General features: G+C 35.9%; 1 protein-coding gene across 2 annotated transcripts in view; it reads right to left on the bottom strand.

Annotated features, from left to right (window-relative positions):
- Positions 1 to 15021, bottom strand: part of LOC150089008 (lysine-specific demethylase 2A-like) — a 413108-nt gene that overhangs the window by 173129 nt on the left and 224958 nt on the right. For both annotated transcript variants that reach the window (XM_090369764.1, XM_090369765.1), the window contains exons 2-3: positions 1167 to 1305; positions 850 to 931 (exon numbers count right to left, since the gene is read on the bottom strand). In XM_090369764.1, coding sequence (XP_090225890.1) covers positions 850 to 931; positions 1167 to 1305 — 221 coding nt within the window. The remainder of the gene's footprint in view (positions 1 to 849; positions 932 to 1166; positions 1306 to 15021) is intronic.

Here is a 15021-nt window from a genome sequence, read left to right as displayed (position 1 = left end):
GTCAAATCCGGTAAGAAGGTCAAACTGCCCATCCCATTCTGGGGGTGGGATATGTTAGCTGGCAGTGTGGAACCCACCAGGAGAAGAGGTGCACATCTATTCTCCCATTCTCTGCACATCTATTCTCTGCACATCTATTCTCCCATTATCTTATGGCTTTACCATAAGATAATGGGAGAGAGACACAGTTAATAATAGCATTAGATTCTCTGATATCTAACAGCAAAAGGTCAAAACAGCCAATGAAAATAGTGACCTTGACATTTCTTTCATTCAGAATGGCATGAATACCCATCTCCTGCAACAATTTGTTCAAAAATTCTTGGTCCCCATCGTGATAGTGTTAGTGTTCAAACGGTAATCGCATTTGCAATTTCTTATTTTATTAATCTTATAAACCAGTCAGCTGGAGCTTTACCATAAGATAATGAACAGAGTGGGCACTTCCCAAGTTATAAATATTATCTGGCCTTTATGCATCTACTACAATCTTGCAATTCCAAAATTTAAACCAATTTAGTAAATTCTAAATGGTAGGGCTGTCCTAAATTACACAGCCTTTCTCTTTTCTTCTCAAAACTTTCTTGACCACTCTATAATATGTTTTTTGTGTATCAATCATCATCATACAGAGCAAATACTCTGTTATGAATTTCTTATGGTTATCGCTTCAGAACTGTAAATAAATGTCAGCATGTTTACTCATACATCCATTTCCCCCATCTTGTTGTGGGGGAAATGGATGTATGTATTGTTGGAAATGGATTGTTGAGTACTGTCATACAGCAAATGTCTATGATCAAATTCAATATGCACATTTCAAACTTAATTAATAAATAAATAATATACCTTGTCATGCCTAGTCCACTTTTTTCTTTAAATACCACAGGACTTTCAAATCCATGTTCCTGTATGTACTTTAGGTTGAAGTCTGCAAAAAAAAAAAAAAAAAAAGTATTATTTTAATAAATGAATTAAGAGCCAAAAATGACTTCTCAAAATATACAGGTTAATTTTAATTAATATATAAAATTAGGTTAAGGCATATTCCTTGGATTATTTTAAAATATTTATGAAAAATCAGGAAAAAAATTCATGAAAAAGAAGAAGGTGCTTATAGGCACCCCCCCCCTAGTTTTTTTTTTTTTTATGTAGACAATACATACCTTCTCCTTTCATCTCGTCAACAAAGTGAAATCCAAATTGATCACTTGTAAGTTTTTCTTCCACTGAAAACATTCTCCTTCCTTCAATTTCTTCATCTTGTAAACAGTCTTCTGTATAGTGCCGCCTTTCTTTAACACGCTAAACATTAAACAAAACATGTAAGACAAAAATTTGTAAGTAAATAATTTAAATCACTCAAACATATCAAAAGCACAAAAAAAAAAAAAATTAGCTGAATTATTGAGTATGTAAACAAAGCATTCTAAACAGAACCAATGGAGCCTACTTACCAGAGCGAGAGTGCATAGCATGCATTCCTTGAGTGGACCAGGGTTCAAACCCGTGACTACTAATATTTGTATTGACGATTTATTGTAAACTCTACTGACTTGGTTGTCATGCCGGAGTATAAACAGAAAATTCATTTACATTGCAAATAATGTAGGCCATCTTAATCTTATTTCAAAAGATAACAGACTGGAATAAAAATATCCCTTTCAGAATATACTAGTATTCTACCCCCGCCATGATCTACTCACATGTACTGTAAATTTCTTTGGAAGCGAGTGAGTGTAAATACAAGAATTCTAAATGAATTGAACTTATAATCTGAGTGACACTCATCTTGTTTTAAAATAGCAAAGGGAAGTAAAACTGGCCCCATAAGGATGCTGATTTTGCCCTCCCCTCAGCCTCCACACGCAATTTAAATCAGACTAACCAGAATGATCCTTAATGGAAAGAATTTTATAATAGGTATCATGTCTCAAAATAACAGATCGAAATAAAAATATGTCAATCAGAATGCCCTTCAAATCCTACACAAGAAATAAAAAAACAAAAGAAAATCATTTTTACTGCTTGCTATATTACATAGCCAGACAACATAACTCATCACAGCCATAACTCATCACAGGCTAAGAGCTTTACATATGTTGGAGACTTGTAAATCACACACACACACACACACACACACACACACACACACAAAAACAAATAATATAAATAGTGTTGGAAGTACACAATACATAATACAAAGTTAAATTAATATGTAGAATTCATAGCATTCACCTTCTCAGTTTAATGTTACTAATACTTTACTTCTCCGCCTTTTTTTTTTTTTTTTCAAAATACCTATTTTTCAAAAAAAAAAAAAAAAAAAAATTATATTTATACAAAAATCAGGGAACAGTGATTAATACAATTAAAAGAAAATTATAATTCATTCATTGCAAACTCTGTGCTTGTTTGGATGAAATCAAATTTTCAAACCTAGATTTTAAACAGTAAGGGCCACAATTAAATAATTTTTCGGAGAAGTAGAATTCTTAATTTTGTTCTTAATTCTATCACAGCAGAAAAACTTGCCTTACATAAATAGGCCCATGTGAATAGGAGGAGTTCTGTGAGGACCACATTGCTTAGTTATTTATATACGCCCTTTATTTTCTGCGAGAACATGGAAAGATCAAGTCTTGTGCCTTCCATCTTCAGAACACTATTAGTTGAAAACTCAAAAATATGCTCCTTAATTTATTTGGAAATTGCTATTTAATAGCATTTTAAGTGCAGATTTTTTTTCAGGATGCTCTACTATTCCTATAACAAACATTTTATAAAAGACAGGTGTAACTCAGAGAATGACAGCCATCTTGTTGGAAGGGGCTATGGAATCGAAATTGTGCTTAAAAAACCTTCCATGGGCCAACGAAATTTACACAAAATTTTTGATTTCGGTCTGCCTTTCGTTATCAAGTAATGACCAAACATTTGAAACACATTTCCATTTATATAACCCCAGATTTAATGGGAAGGGAAAAAAATCCTCAAATGGCACCATAAATCTTTCTAAAATACCAATTATAAAATTTCAATATAGGCAATTGAGTCGAGCTATTATATGCGGCGGGACATAAGTGCCCGTTCTCGTCACTTACGTATTTGACAACGCGCCGAAAAAGCATAAGATCTGATATGATTAAAAACTGAAAATAAAAATAATAAACTGAAATGAAATATTATGCAATAAAGAATAAAAAAATTTTTAATTATAAACGAGAAATCACCTGGCTGGCGTAAATAACAAACAGATCAGTCAGAAAGTTAGTAAAATTTCCTTTAGGGACTCGTCCATTCAACAAAGTTGGCTACTTTCTGTGGAGAAACTTTTAATTTCTAAAGATTCCATTTCATGTAATTTGTAATCGGATGAAGTTCTGAATACATCAGAACTTCATCCGATTACGAATGAAGTTCTGAATAAATCAGGACTTCATCCGATTACGCACATGGGGGGAAATAAATCCAAACTGAGGAAAGGCGGGTTGCAGAATTACTTTAGCGTGTTGCAGCGATTACTTTAGCCAGAGAATGGTTGATTGCTGGAACAAACTTCCATCCGTCGTTGTGGAAGTTTATAGTTTAAATAAATTCAAGAAACAAGAAAAAACTAGACAAAATTTTATTGGGAATGGATAGGTAAAATGGAAGTGTTGCTTTCTTGCATCATAAGCATTATCATTCGCCAAATTATGCTTAGCAACATGTACATATGATTAATTTACATCGACGAAACTATGTATTTTTGTGCCCGTGGCAATATATTAAATGTGAACCTCACTTTCCCAATTTCTAGCCCTATTTTTATAGATTGTCATGCTCCTAAGATCGTTTTGCTTAATGCAAGGGCCCCGTTTTTCCGCTCATGTTCCGGGACTGCTGTACTTCCAACATTTCAATAAAATTCTGGGTACCTTCACCAGAAAAATTAAACTTAAAAAAAAAAAAATTTTTATTCAAACAAAAAGTGCTATATTTTGTTTGCCATTTGTCTAATGTTGCTTTTCATTTGCAAGCCAGATATGGCTCTTCATACAACCACAGGGAGAAAAGTCATGGGGCCCCAAACTGGAGAAATAAATATCCATGATGTTGTAAACCTATAACTGAACACCATACCTTTGGTGAAATTTCCTTGCAACATTTGGTTTACAATGTTTGTGATATATGAGGCTGCACTGTCATGCAAAACCAGTTTTCTGTTGACATTCACACCGTTACAGTATTGAAATGAACTCATAATGTAATATGTAATGACATGTTGAGTAGTGACAAGGCATATCAGAGAATCCTCAAATAAACATATCAAGTGGTAATAATAAAAATGAACATCAAACTGCACTGCACCCGATTTACAGTCAAATTAGGTGAATCAAGCAGGTTTGTAGGTCACGTCCAGGCTGGTTAATACCCAAATCCAACAGATATGAGACTTCACAGCTCCATTTAAATGAAAATGGCCTTGTCAAACTACAGGATATTTTGAACCATGAATTCTAGATTACCAGCAAAGAGCGAAATACAGGTCTTGTACAAGTAAAGACACACAACAACTTTTTTTTCTTTAGCATCATGCTACAAATTATGAACACTGCTGCTACCACTGTCAATGGCCATTTTATTCAATGTGCTGCACATCTCCATATCTACCAAAATGCAATTCTGTCCTCATCCTTTTCTTCCCTTCCTTTATCTACTGTAAATACCAACTGCTAATCCTTACACTATCTTGAAATCTTCTATATAATTAATGATCACCAATATAGATTCCATCAGAGTTGACCAACTGGTAATATCTTGGCTTATATTACTCATCATTGGATAAATTCCATGAAAAGTTTGGAAAACCCAAACAGCTGCTCTCAAAATTTGTTTAGAGGTCTTCTAAACAAGCTTCCATCTTTTGATCTGCCTTCAAACTTCAAGTAATGCTGAAATTCAGAAACAAAATATTGAGGAATTTCATAATTAGCAGGTCAACGGTCCTGTGCTTTTTTACTGATGACAGTACTCTGCATTCCACTTTCTATTTGAGAAACTACAAACAGTTGCTCTCAACACTTTGATGGTATGTCTCATAGAGGTCTTCTAAACAAGTTTCACCTTTCAATCCAATCTGCTTTCTGTTTTTTGAAATGGGTAGCTGGTTCTCCCTTTGACTGCATGTGGTTGAAAGATGACAATCTGTCTGAACTTTTCAAGTAATGTTTGGAATTCCTTATGGCTTTTTTGTTCTTTAACTCACGCCCTTCTGTAATATTATGCTTTTCTTGCATTGAATATAAAACCTATGCATAGTTTTGCTGTTGGCAGTAGACTGTATTCCATTTTCTAATTTGATAAAGCCTGATCTGCACAAAGAGCTTCAACTTCTCAAATATCCACAATCAGCAACTTGTGCTGATTTCCAGGTAATTCTACTGTGGGAGAAAGTAAACTTAGTTAATTTTGGTCCTTCTTAAACTTAGTCCTGTCTTATTTCTCACAAAAAAAGTAGTGCTGTACCTATGCTTATCTGTACCTATTCAAACTTCTAAACAAGATCAGATATATTTATTAGATAATCCTGATTTTTATTCTTTCTTGGCATCAGTATAACAGAAATATTGCTTTCTCAACATCAAAAAACTTGATTTCCTCTTTTGCCCTCATATTACTTTTTTTTAATTCCCTAAACAGCTACTGATTCTGTACAAATCATACATCTACCCTATCAGAATACTGTTCCCACATCTCAGGTGATGACCCAAACACCTCTCTCTGAAGCTCCTATCCAAAAAGGAGGGAAGTCAGGTTTATTAAAGGTTCCACACTTGCAAACTCACTCCCTAACACACACACATGTTCAGTTTCTGTTTCTTGCATTTTCTATAGACACTTCCATGGGTACTATACTGAATCAGCATCTGTAACTGCACCTCTTTCTTAAAAACCAATTTGAACATGACAACTTTTTTTTTTGTTGAACACAAAAAAACAAGAGAATGAAATAAAAATCAAATAGTCCCACAATAGATTGGTAACAAGGAGTCAAATTCCTGTAAATTAATCAATCTTGGAGAAGAGCTTATGGTAAAAAATACTGAAGCTGAGTGAAGATAACAATTCATTTAAAGGTATACATCCTGTTATACTGAAATGAAGGCTATTGTTCTGTTATACTAAAAAAAAATCCTGTTGAGGATGTTAATGAGATCATCATTAGATCGGGGGAAATTCTGGACCGAGTTTGACTTAGGTGTTGAGTAAGACCATGAAGTCTCTGAAAGATATAACACAGGACCATCTCGATGGCATGGTATCCTTAATGGCTCGGAGCATGTTCATGAAGGGGAAAGTCCTGCTTAGTTAATCTAGTTAATTATGAAGTTATTAAGCTGTTGAATATAAGAACAACGTTGACATTATTTACCTTGACTTCGGCAAACCTTTGGATGCAGTTTCCCCATGAAAGGCTGTTATATAAACTGGAGCACTGTGGGATTACCCATAGGATCATTCATTGGATCAAGGGAATAACTAAAAGATAGGTGACAGAGAGTGGACATTATTCAAGGTGGGCAACTGAAGCATGTAAGGTTCTTCAGTGATCAGGGTTAGGAAAATTTGTTTTGTATCTTCCTTAATGACATTGATGAAGAAATGCAGGGGAAGTTTTCAAAGTTTGCTGATGATTTAAAAGTAAGAAGGGTGGTTATCGACCAGAATCTGGTCAGTATGCTTTAGATTAAGTTAGATTGGTTGCACAAATAACCTGCAAAATAGCAACAGCAATTTAATGTTTTTAAATGTAAGGTTTTGTGTTGGATCTAGGGAACAGAAATCCACAAGTTTTACTTTATAAGCTAGAGGTAAGTGCAATTAAAAGTGTTCCAAGACAAAACAGACTTGGGGGGTTACATTTCAGTCAGACATGAAATTTTCTATGCAGTTTAAACAGGTGGCACATGTAAGGTACATGGTATTCTGTTTAGACATATAGGACCTTTGTAAGTAAGGAAAAAGATGTCATTGTCTTTTTGTACAAGACAATAGTGAGATTGCAATTCAAATATTGCATTCAGGTCTGGAGGCCACAGATAAGAGCATCCCTTTATTCTGCTCACCAATCTCATTGCCCGTCTTTGTACTCGTTTCAGCAGCTCTGCATCCTTCCTAAAATGAGGCCTCCAAACTGCATGCAGTACTCAAGATATGGCCTGACCATTGCCTTATACAAAGGTATAATCATATCCTTATGCCTGCTAGCAAAATTCCTGTATATCACTGATAAAACCCCACAAGCTGTTCCAGCAGCCTGCCTGCACTGCTCAGAGAACTTCATATCTGACTGCACAATTACCCCCAAGTCTTTTTCATTATGCTGAGCGTAGTACCACACAGTTGGTACATTACCCTGGGGTTACTGCTACCCATATGCAGTACTTTGTACATGTCAATGTTAAACCTCGGCCCACCTGCCTAACTTTCTAGATCCTGTTGCAGAAGCATACTGTCATTAACAACCCTGCCAATCTTTGTACCATCTGCAAACTTGAACATTAAGCATGATATGCCTTCATCAATATCATTGATAAATACAGAAAATGACAATGGGCCCAACACCAAACCCTGGGAAACTCCACTAATAACATTAGTTAACGAAGAGCAATATCCATTGACTACCATATAACCATCCCTTTATCCATAGCAGTAACCTGCCCTCAATGCCACACTGCTCCAAACGTACAAGTCTTATGTGCAACAGTATCAAAAGCTTTCCTGAAATCCAAGTATATGACATCAAACTTATTTTTTGTATCCAGTTCCTTTGTGACCACATGGTTTGTTAAGGTCAAACAAGTTTTCCCTTAACAAACCATGCTATGTCTTAAGTATAATTGCAGCCTTGTCTCGATAATCCTGAACTACTTCTTTTACCAGTGACTGCATTATTTTCACTTGGAAGAGAAGATAAACTAATAGGTCTGTAATTACTCGTGACACCCTTTGTGAATTAGAGATACATTTGAATTGGAGATACATTTGCTCCAGTCTGTGGAGCTAATCCAAGGATGTTCTCATAATTATAGAACTTGGAATCCCTCAATCCATGATCTTATAATGGATGATCTCATAATTATAGCTAACTTACTTCCTTTGCAGCCTCCTTTAAAATAATTGGAGAGATCGCATCCATGCCAGGTGCCTTTCTTATGTTTAACTTCAACAATTTCTCTTCCACTTTCCTCTCAGTTATTACAAAATCATTTAGCTCCCTGTTAGAGTTTGATAAACTTCCCAGCATCCCCTTCCCTAAAATATTTCTCATGTGTGAATGTAGATGCAAAATACTCATTCAGTTTGTCAACAACTTGAGCAGAATTATCAACTGCCAAACCATTGATACTGAGTGGACCAATTTGATTCATCCCCTTCCTTCTAGCGTTTATATAATAAAGAAGTCTTTGCCGTTTTACTTTGCATCCTTCACCAAAGATTTCTTGTAACCTACCTTCACTTGAGTAACCTCTTTTGTGACTTGATTACAGGTAAGTTTATATCTACCAGAGGCCTCTGTGTTGTCCAATAATTCATATGCATCCATTTAGACCTATACCTTGAAGAGTATTTCTTAATTGGTATGAAAAGCCTAATAGCTTCTATAATTAATTCCTTCAATGCTTGCCATTTATAATTTCCTGATGGTAACACCATCAATGGGTCTCACTGTACAGAATTTCATTTTTACAGCATTTGTATTTGCAGAGCAGTACAATGCAATTTTTTTCTGAGGAGAATGTGATTTTATTTTGAAACGTTTCCTACCGTCTGAATCATTTCTCAAACACTAAGAGACATTCAGTAATAAACACCCAAAAAAATCTATGCCAAATAAGAAGACAATGTCGAGAACCTTCACACCATTAACGAATATGGTGAACACATTTTATAACAGACTAAATTAAAATCTGGGCTGAAATTTAGTATCTGGTACCCCTCACATTATGCTACATGACAAACAGAAGGTTGCATGAAGGACGTGAACCAAGGAAAATAGTTGTAATTGGAGGGGGGAGGGAAACACTTATAAGATGGGTCATGTTTTTAATCAACTTTCATTTTTGTTTAGTGAAAAAAGGTTAGGTTTTTACACAACTTCGGGAGGGATTCAAGCAAAAACCGGTCATTGGCCACGGTGTACCAGATGCTAGAGTTTTACCAAAATCTGTATTTGTTTTTAATAAAATTTTGTTGTATTGCAAGTGGGTTGCATATATTAAAAGGATATATAGTTGTGACTTCATGTCACAGCTAACTAACCCAGTCTAAAAACTGGACAGTTCGAGAATCTGATTACGTCTAGGTCCCTCCCCTCTCCGGGCTTGATACAATTTAGTAGCCGGCACCTGAGCAACCTATTGTATACAGTATTATAGTCGTTCATATATTGTTACTACTAATATAAATAATAATTTTTCAAATATATGCAGTATTTTTATCAGTGCACTACGAAAATAGTGAAAATTATCGCAAAAATAATGTTCTTTAAATTACAACTAATGGAGAAAAAGGGTAAAAAATAAAAAATATGACGGTAAAAAATCAAACATAACAAGTATCACTAATCCTTTAAAAAAAAAAAACATTAAAAAATACAAATAAATAATAAACACTTTCGAAAACTCAGTAATGAACCAAACGACTGCGAGTAAACCACACGATACTGCTAATAATATAAAAAAGCAAACAAAATATTTAAAAAAATTAAAAAGTTATATGACAAAAAAAGAAAAAAAAAATAATAATAATAGCAATAATTCTAAATAAAACAGTTTTTAAAAAAATGTCATAAACCGGAATACGGAAATCGAAGACCGTAGTCAGAAATCAAAATTTCGTCAAAGACCTGATAATATGGAAAACAAATTTCAAACAGACCTAGTGACTTACCAAAACTATTTGATCACGCATACCGTAGAAATGGTGGTGAAGAGCGGGCTTTTACCAAAAATATCACATCACGCATGTTGTATAAGTGGCGATAAAGTATTCAATAAGCACAAAATAAAACAGAAGTGGGAATTACAATGCAACATGCTGGCCACAAGTATTAGGAAACATTGATTCAAAAAACATATAGAAGTAAAATTAATTCAATTTTAGCATACGATTTCATGAATTGGTGATAACTAATTTATGCCAAATGAATACTAATTTCTGTATTCATCTATACAAAATGCGCGGTTTCGTAGAAAGATGTTTTCCGATACTGCAAACTCCAAATGGGGTTTCGATCTTACTTCTCTTTCTTTCTTTTTTAAATCTTGTACCAAAACACGTTTAATGTTTCGGCATTCATATCGTTGTGGTGAATCTAGGAAGTTAAAAAGAAGACAAAAAACCTAGGGGGGAGGGGATAGCCTTACACCAGGAAAGTAAAAAAGTCAAATCGATCCGTCAGAAATATCTAACATTTACAACTGCTGCAATCTGCATTTTCGAAATGATAAAATTATGATCATATTTAACATGCATTAGCAGTGCTCAAACTGAAAAATAACACGGTGCCACAATTAATTACAGTGGGTATAACAATTGTGGGAAATTTGTAATACCCAGTGTTCAGTTCTTCCTCATTGACACAATAGACGATATTTTCTTTATTGTGTATTATGCTTGTAAAGTGTATCTTCGTGAATTAATTTGCATGTTGGGTTGCCTCAAAAATTCTCTCCCGAATATACCTAACTACAAAGGCAATTGAAGACGCCTTTAAATATTCCTTCAATGTCATCGGGATCGAATCCAGATTTTCTGAAAAGAATGACAAATGGCAAAACATAGCCTACTTGCTAGGGTACGAGCCATAGTACGAACCAAGATGGCGGCAGTAGTAGACGAAAGGCTACTAGGCCAAGGAATATTAAGACACTATGATTTCGACGTTTACAACGATTAAAAAAGTTGCCCATTTCCAAATTGGGAAAACACTTTTCCATATCTGCTAAAGAAAATAAAATGCTAATACATTGTCTCTTTTTCCTATTTATTTATAAGGAAAAAAGTCCTACTAGGTAAATACAGCCTTTCACTGTCACGATATTACCTTATATTATAAACTTCCAATTAATTTAAGCAAAATAATAATTAATTTAAGCAAAATTTTAAGCTTTCGCTATTCTTTTCTAGCAAAATAATAGTTATTCATAAAGCTATAGCTCGTGATTTCTTCTTTAAGATACAATATTACAGCTAGATATCAAAACTGTCTATTTAGCTCAGATTTTATATTATTTCATTCTGAATTACTTAATTCTAAGTCCTTTTTTAATTGTAAATTGTAACCGTCGAAATCGTATTGTCTTAAAATTCCTTAGCCAGGCCAGACTTTCCAGTAACGCCTTTGCCACCATCTTGATTTCGTGCCATTACATGTACTCTAGTAGGCTACGTTCTTTCGGCCACCGCCCCCTTGGTTCCCTAAACTTATGCCTAGGGCGACCTGCCCTACCCTATAAAAATCATTATTCAGACTAGAGGTTTGCTCGACCCACTAAAGAAGATAATAGCACAAAAAAATTCAAAACAGTATCAATTAATTAATTGCACAATTTATTCAAAATCCAAGTAAACCTTTTTAGTTTTAATTCACCAAAATTTGTGAACTTGATTCGGTCATATCAGCTTTTCAAAGTCTAATAGTCATTTAGCAAGAGTCTTAGGTACCACATTTAGTAACTACTTCGCTGTTCCATAAATTCTTAGTGCGATGGGTGGGCTTGATGAAGTAATACCAGTTTCCCAATGCACGATTTAAATTTACTTAGCAGGAATCTCGTTTAATAATCTGGAGTCGATTTCTTTGCTTGGAGAGAAGTTGAATGACTACATTAAAACCAATATAAAATACACTGAGTGATCACGGAATTATCACCAGCTACCTAACCACTCCAACAGATGTCTGAAGACGTCCGTAAGGATCTGCAGCCATGCTGCCTGCAAAAATTTCCACAGTATTGGAATAGACGACGGTTGTGTGTCCATTTTCCTCCTTCCACCTCCAAAACATCAGACAAGTGTTCAATTGAATTGAAGTGATGTGAATTTGAAGGCCTATCAAGACGGGTGATATCTTCACTCTGTTCCTCAAACCACTCCTGCAGACAATGGGCCCGGATGACACTGCACATTGTCATCTTGGAAGATCTCGTTCCAGTCCAGGAAAAAATGCAATGTGGCATGGTGCACATGGTCTCCTAAGAGTTGCCGGTAGACCTCGCCAGTGAAACGCTGATCCTTACGCACCAGGGGTCCTAGTTCTTGCCATCAAAATATGCCCCTATTAAGTAACCACCATCCCCTGCCTGGATAGTGGTCACCATGTGCGATGGTGACCACTATCCAGGCAGGGGATGGTGGTTATACCTGGTGCAACATGTTGCACCAGGTATTTGGACTCATCCAACCTGCACACTCATTTACAGTCCTCCAGTGTCCAACCAGAGTGTTGTTGACACCACAGCATTTGCTATCGATGATGATCAGCGGTGAGAAGAGTTGTCTGCTGTGGAAACCCATACGTCTGATTGTGCGGTGCATCGTCATTTGAGATATTGTTCTTGCATTTCTCATATTGTATAGCGATATAAACTGTCGCACAGTGACCTACCATTGAGCAGGTACGATGCGCTGACCCGTCGCTCACCACGAACATCCGCCTCGCGTAATCCTTTTCTGTCGGCGGTAGTTCGTTTGACCCGCTGGCTGATATGGAAGCACCTGTTGCAAGAGCTCCCACAATCTTACTCTTTTGAAACTGGGTTATATCTCCACTACATCCATTAACAGCTGGTTTAACACTTTGACTTGCACCACCAGATGCAAATTACCATAGACAGTACTATGAGCAATGCGGCACAGTCCATTATGGATGGGGTGGTCATAATTCAGTGTTCACTGAGTGTATAACTACTTACCAAATATATACGAGCCTTCACCTACCATAAATGTACGGTAACTAATTCATAAGAAAATCAATAATAGCTACTACCAATAATTGGCTATCTTTTGACAACACCGAATCGTAAATACAAAGCCAAAATGACCACAGGAAATAGCTTTGAAAGCGATAAAAGCAGTAAAACTTTAAATATGAAGCAAAGAAGATACTGTATAAGCAATCAATGCGCTCGAAGGGGACCACTTCCTCCAGTGCACTCCCTGCCGCCTCGTTGCTCCTTAGCGTCGCTCTAGGTAATCCCACCGCCCCAGGGAGAACGGTGGGGTTACCTAGGGAAAATACCTGTTTCTCTCCCCAACCTGCCATCCCAACCTTTCCTATGAAAAGGACTCAAATTTCTCTGCTTTAAACAGTTCTCCCCTTCTCGTAGGGAATGGCTCCTTCCACAGGGGCACCCCTCTATCCCTTTAACTTCTGTTTTCCAAGTGGAAGCTTTCGTAACATCCATCTCCTTTTCTTCCTCTTTTCTCCAAAACTCGGACTATTATCCCCTCGGACTATTTGTTTATGCCATGCTTCTTTTCTAATAAAAAACTTTTTTTTTTTTTAAAGGGGATCTCTCTGGTAACCTGAGGCGTCATCCAGAAAATATCTTTACTCTACGCCCAGCCTACCTCCACGCACGTAATGATGGGCAGGAAAAGTTGAATCCCACTAGGGGGCCCCCTATCCCACGGCTAAATAGCCAGAGGAACAACATGCAACACAACCAAACACCTACACTAACACTCACCTCACCTCACACTATCTCTGGCCGTTACAGAGATGGTGTGATACTGCGACACAGAGTTTACTATGCGGGGTTGAGGGGGAGATTATTCACTATACATTATACGTCCCCTGGGGGGCGGTGTTGACCACTTTGAGAACCACTGCACTATACCATCAGGAAGAACTATTAAAATATATCTCTCAAACTGTGGCTGCAAACCCTTATGGGTTCGTAGAGAAATTCTAAGGGTGGCATTCCATACAAAGTATAAAGTTTGCATGGAATTCTTTAACCATCAAACAATCTGAGAGGCGCTTTACTCTAAGTAAATTCGCACCACCACCACCATCAATTCCGAGTAAAGTGCTTCACAATAACATATGGACTCCCTTAGTGACGGGGCTCTTACGTCACTAATACTTAAGAAAAACTGGTTTACTGAAGTGGTTCCCAACAGATGTCTCGCAACTTTTTTCAAGTGTGCTTCGATACAGCATAGGAGCCCGTAGGAGTAGTTTAAATTTTGAAATAAGAGTGCAAAAAGTCATGGATGGTAAGGGGAAAGGGGGGATACTGTTATAAAATTAATAAGTTCGCTGTATTTGATTTTTATCTAATATAAAGTTCTTTATTATTATTATTATTATTATTATTATTATTATTACACGCCACATAATTAGAATTCCAACCTCGCACGGAATTAATATTTCTTTATAAACAAATACACGTGGCTGGCAAAAACTCTCATTGGTCAGTTTTCGAAGTACGGCTGTATTTTGTAACAATTGACCAATGAGAAGATTTGTTAACACGTGTATTTGTTTATGCCAAGATTACAATAGGAGTGAACAACAACAGCGGAATTATTATATACTGTATAGATACGTTCATTCCAAGTTTTGGTTTAATAAAACAATGTTGCAGAAATAAAATTAGGCTTACATTCTACAGAATAAAAGAAACATTTCTTAGAGAGAGAGAGAGAGAGAGAGAGGCGATCATGTGCTGTATGTACTAAATAGATGACTGATCAATAAAAATTATGTTCTCATACCTCATCTTTTGTTTCTTCACTCAGTGCTGCCAAAAATTGTGCAATGTCCACTGATTTTTTTCTGTATTGTCAGAAACTATTTTTCTCCAAAAAAAAAATAAATAAAAAATACATATTCATTATTCTTCGTAATGATTTTATTCTCTTTGCTCTGTCTACTCTCTCCCACCCACGAAGAAATATACAAATTTTTTTGTATATTTTGCATCATACGTCTTGTTAATATGTCCCCTCATGTTTTTCGAT

Source organism: Mastigoproctus giganteus, chromosome 3, assembly GCF_048544385.1.
Source record: "Mastigoproctus giganteus isolate SK-2022 chromosome 3, ASM4854438v1, whole genome shotgun sequence".
Classification (NCBI taxonomy): domain Eukaryota; kingdom Metazoa; phylum Arthropoda; class Arachnida; order Uropygi; family Thelyphonidae; genus Mastigoproctus; species Mastigoproctus giganteus.
The sequence above is the reverse complement of the archived record's forward strand: the minus strand, read 5'-3'. Positions and strand labels throughout refer to the sequence as shown.